This window comes from Rhinopithecus bieti, unplaced genomic scaffold (genome assembly GCF_001698545.2).
Source record: "Rhinopithecus bieti isolate Rb0 unplaced genomic scaffold, ASM169854v2 scaffold_12732, whole genome shotgun sequence".
Taxonomy (NCBI): domain Eukaryota; kingdom Metazoa; phylum Chordata; class Mammalia; order Primates; family Cercopithecidae; genus Rhinopithecus; species Rhinopithecus bieti.
Genome location: NW_016807308.1, coordinates 739195 through 744250, shown reverse-complemented (window position 1 = coordinate 744250; position 5056 = coordinate 739195). Strand labels below are relative to the sequence as shown.

The 5056-nt window shown below is 37.2% G+C and overlaps 1 protein-coding gene across 1 annotated transcript in view; it reads left to right on the top strand.

The window, feature by feature from the left end:
* The window catches only part of ANO6 (anoctamin 6), a 68798-nt gene that overhangs the window by 3206 nt on the left and 60536 nt on the right, over window positions 1-5056 (top strand). Inside the window, exon 2 of the mRNA XM_017881137.1 lies at window positions 785-845. Within this exon, the coding sequence (XP_017736626.1) occupies window positions 785-845 (61 nt within the window). The remainder of the gene's footprint in view (window positions 1-784; window positions 846-5056) is intronic.

Here is a 5056-nt window from a genome sequence, read left to right as displayed (position 1 = left end):
AAATGTAAAATTGCTCATTAATGAAAATTAGTAACTGATTAAAATATTTTCCAGAAACTCATAGAGGGAGATAGGCTACTTATATACTAGCAAAGAGATAAAACTTAGCAGAACTAGTGAATAAAGCCTTCTTTGGCCAGGTATGTTATGATCATTCATGATCATTGTATTCACTGTAATGTTAGCAAAAGCACCTGTGCATCCTTTATTCCAGTAGAAGCATCTGTCAGTGATGGTAGAAAAGCTGTCATGGGGTTTAAGAAAACAGAGCTCTCCTGGAGGAGAGCCACCTCGAGATAAACCTCAGCTTTGTATGTCTCTTAACAGGAAAAACAGGAATTCTGAAACTTACCCTCTGACCAGGTTGGGATGATGATAAGATACAAATCATAAATCTAAAAGTTGCTTAGGGGTCATTGTATTCCTACAGCCATACTACTTCCTCAAATCCATTATGACAGCTCATAAGAGACTGTTATTCAAGCCCAATAGAGGCTTTCAACTCAGTGGAATTCTAGGAACTATATCTATTTCCTTAGTGGGATATGCAGAGTTTCATTGGAAAATACACTGGTTAATACAGCAAAGATTGTTTGCTTTTAAAAGAATCAAATTTCACTATAAGTATGTAGTAGATACATTGAATGATGTATGATCATAGATGATTGTTAAACTAGGCATCAGCTTTGAAAAGAACTTAAAGACTGTAGAATAGACAAAGCATTTCGTATTTACTGAATCCTAATAAGTGGAGGATATGACTCGTGTCATTTATATTTTCCAGAAATTGTGCATCTTTGACAGTTTTGGAACCCTAGTCTTTGCAGTATTTATGGGAGTATGGGGTAAGTTATTTTTTTTTTTTTTTGTGCACTCAGTTTGATAGTATTATACAGTTTTATGTAGGCTATCAAAGTAACCCAATTTTAGGACCTTGTATTGCCCAGACTTCAACTCCCCTAGAATTCCATTTATAACTGAGGACATTGTATCAGTTAGCTTTTACTATATTAAAATCTGCATCAAAATATAGTAGCTTAAAACAACAAACCTCTTTTCTCATATTTATTATTTCTCATCATTCACTGGGTCAACTGAGAGGTTCTTTAGGCATGGGCTGGCTTAGCTGACTCTAGTAAGCTGGCAGCTCCACTGGGATAGACGATCTTGCAACTAGAAACCTCGTTTGGTCTGTGGGGCTCGGCTGGGAAGGTTTCTCTACTCTACATGGTGTCTCATCTTCAAATAGGCTAGCCCAGGATTCTTGGTGTCAGGGTTCCAAAGAGAAGAGAGGACGAGCTTCAGTGCATATGCATTTTTAAGCCTATTGTTGCACCAAGTTAGCTAATGTCCCATCAGCCAAAGTAAGTCATATGGCCAAACCAGCATCAATGTGGGGCAGTGGGAGTACTACCCAGTGGCTTGGATGTAGGAGGCATGATTTGTTGGAAGCCATTATTGCAACAGCCCTCACAGTGTGATACAACCTAACTTTTATGGGAGTGGAGGTCAGGAGGAGGCAGCAACACAGTGATTATGGGTGAGCTTTCTTCCTCATACACTTCTGTGTATTTAATGAGTATCTGCTACTTGTATAATAATAAGAAACTCTACTTACTAACTAGAACAGATATAATTCTACAGGATCTAATTCCCATATGGTAACTATAACACTATATTATTTACTTTGGGATAGCATCATTAATACAATGAGGCAGTTATCATTATCTTTAAATGTTTAATTGATCTAAATGTTCTAACATAGAAGAAAAATGTCCATTTTCAAAATTAGATGCATTTCCAATTTCATTGTGTAAGTATGAGAAACAGCAGAATTCAGGTTATAGGAAGGTGGAGGAAAAAACTGAACCAAGTTTCTTGTTCTTTAAAGGATGACACATCAATGTATGTATCTCACAGAATCAGTTATTTACAGTGTCCTCAGCAGTATTTCTCTTTGGTAGTGATTGTGCCTATGAAGAATTACCAAACAGGTCACAGAAAGACAATCCGATTATTTTGCTCACTTTTTAGAGACACTTGTTGCCACTCAAAGGATAATGCACTGTAAGGTGACCAGACGTCCCAATCAGTTACACTGGCATTTGGCCATTTAGCATGTTTTGGCTGGAGACCAAACTCTGGCTAATATTTGACACATAGAAGAATAAAGATTGAATTTGTGTATTAAGATCCTCTGTGCTCCTGCACTGTAATACGACCCCNTCCTCTTAGGAATTCAGACAGATATTTTTCAACTAACCTTTCAAACGTTTTGTACATTAATATACAATGCTTTATTCCTCTTTTACAAATAATAAAATTGTGATTTAAGACCTTAGATAAAATCTCATAGAGTGTCAGTGAGATAATGGTGGAATCTAAACTATTTGAGTATTTCAAGTAATAAAAGCAGAAATCTCAAACCCATTTTATCTTATAAATACTTTTAATAGATTTACTACAGGTTGAGTATTCGTTATCTGAAATGCTTGGGATCCAAAGTGTTTTGGATTTTGGAATATTTGCCTTAGACTTACTGGTTGAGCATCCCTAATCCAAAATCCAAAATCTGAAATGCTGCTTTGAACATTTCCTTTGAACATTGTGTCAGTACTCAAAAGCTTTGGATTTGGGACACTCAACCTTTATAAGTATTTTCCTTAATTCAAGTAAGGGGAAACCTGAAATCTGTACTTCTGTTTTCCCCTTTCAACATATGCCAAAACTATGCTTAGATTGTAAACACCCTGATGGTCAGACTTAGACTGTAACTATGCATGAGAAAGGTTTTATATGTGATAAAAGGTATTCGTCTTAAAACATTGCCAGAAAACACATCTGGCTCTCCTTATACATGCAGATGGTCCTGAGGTTTAGGACGAGCATCAAGATTGGAAGGAGCTTACTGAAAGCAGGCTGGAAATCTGGACAGAAAGAAAGATGATCAGCTTACTTCAGAGCATTTTCCTTACAATTCTGACCTACGCTTTCCTCTGATGATCTTCTCTCTATCCCCTTGTTCTGCCATGAGAGTTTAGGAATCATTAGTGGCCCTAGAACATTGTAGCCTACTCCATGTAAGTCAGATTTTAGCAGAATGTATTACTGTTATACTGATGCCACTTTCTATATCATACTTTGCATAGTTTTATACTTACCACTTTTAACATACACAACAACCCTATGAGATAGGTGGAACAGGCATTATCTCCATTTTACAGTGTAAAATACTGGGGATCTGGGAGATCAAATAATCTGCCCAAAGTCACCCACCTAGTAACTGCAGAGTCAGAAATTTATAACAAATCTGCATTTCTCATCATTACCATATTCTTTGCCAGCTGACATTGCAGGCACTTTACTCAGATCCAGTTCTATGTTTGAAAATTGTTTCACCACTTAGTTAAGCTGATTGCAGGGTGTTGTCAACAGATGGATTTTATACTTAATTTAGAAATTAAGCCCCTCTTCCAAACCAACACAAACTCTAGGCTATAAATATGTGTTGTAGATCACATAGAGTGAAAGACTTGAAGCTAGTAAGAAGGAAGCTGCTTCCAGTGATGCTGACTCCTAGGCTAAAGGGCACTAGTTAACTGGATCCCGAAGTACTGGCTTTAAGGCAGATGCCAACGATAATACCAGAGGCAGATTGTCATCTACAAAGATGCAAGTGGAAGTTTCATTTTCCTTAAGAAGTTCTGTCCTTCACACTCCCCACACCCACCTCTTCTTTCTTCTCCAACTACCCATCCTTAATAATCTTATTATTAAATAAGATTCTTAGCTTTCTAGCTGGTAGGATAAAGGGGAAACATGGTAAGTTGTAATATTTTGTTCATAAAAACACATTTAGTTATAAAATTTTGACTTTGCATCTTTCCAGGAAGAAAGCATAACAAATTGTCATTTTTTCCCCCAAGATTCTAATTGGTTTCTCTGCTTAAAATCATCATGCCTACATATGCAGCTCCTTCTTTTCTTTCCTGCTCTGTGTGAGTAAAGCAGTATGCTGATTCAGACTGCTCTCAGCACAGCTGTCTTGCCCTCTCTGTGCCATCCTGCCTAGCAAGCTAAGCTAGGCTTCTTATCAAGTAAGCTCCTTGCTTCCTTTTTCCCTTACTTCCTGCTTCCACATAGTTCATGGAACACAGAGTAAAGAAGTCAGCTATCTTATTCTTTCTCAAGGGTCCAGGATTCTCACACATGTGACAAAAATACTAACTTCATTCAGGCCTAATTCCCGCATAGGAGTGCTAGGCATGTCCCTCACCTTCAGCAAGGCAGCTGGAGTGATCTTGACATTGGCAGTACACTTCCACTTTCGTAATGCTCCCATTTTTCCCTCTAGCACTGACAGAAGTGTTTCCATTGACGTTTTCTCAAAAGAGTAGAGCTAAGAATTCACAAATGGGATTTTCTTTTTGGAGTAGGTGAGCAGAAGTGTCAAGGCAAGTAGAGTGTTGTCAAATACTTAGAAGATTGCATTGATTCCTAAAATGGAAGTAGCATTGGACAGAATCTTCGATAATAGCATTACAACATGCAGAACTGTTTTCTATGGGACCTTTCTTACAGTTTTACAATGAAGGATAAGGCATAGCATTAAAAGTTAACTTGGAGAAGATGGTTCCATGAGAGTCAAAGGTAAAAGATTTGAAATATGTGGTCTGTGGAATCCCGGGACTAGAGGAGTAGGTGGAAAGCATTGTTCCCCAGAGCAGGTGTGCATTTATTCTGTCTTCCTTGAGGTTTTGTAGAATAGTAATTGGATGACAGACAATTAAGGATTATACTTGCTTTTTCTCATCACAATCAGTGTGGATGATTGAGGGGGGCCTTGAAAATCAGATGGATGAGAATGTAGCTATTCTTTTATGAAAATAGCAGAAGTAATGTTTTTACATAGATGAAGGTTTATCCACTTTATTTGAGTATAAAGAGCAACCCAAAAAAATCACCTAAAACAAAGTAGACTTTCTACTTCAAAGCAGCTTTGAGTTTTCTTTAACATTTGAAAAGGCTTTTTTTTTTTTTTTTTTTTTTTTTTTTT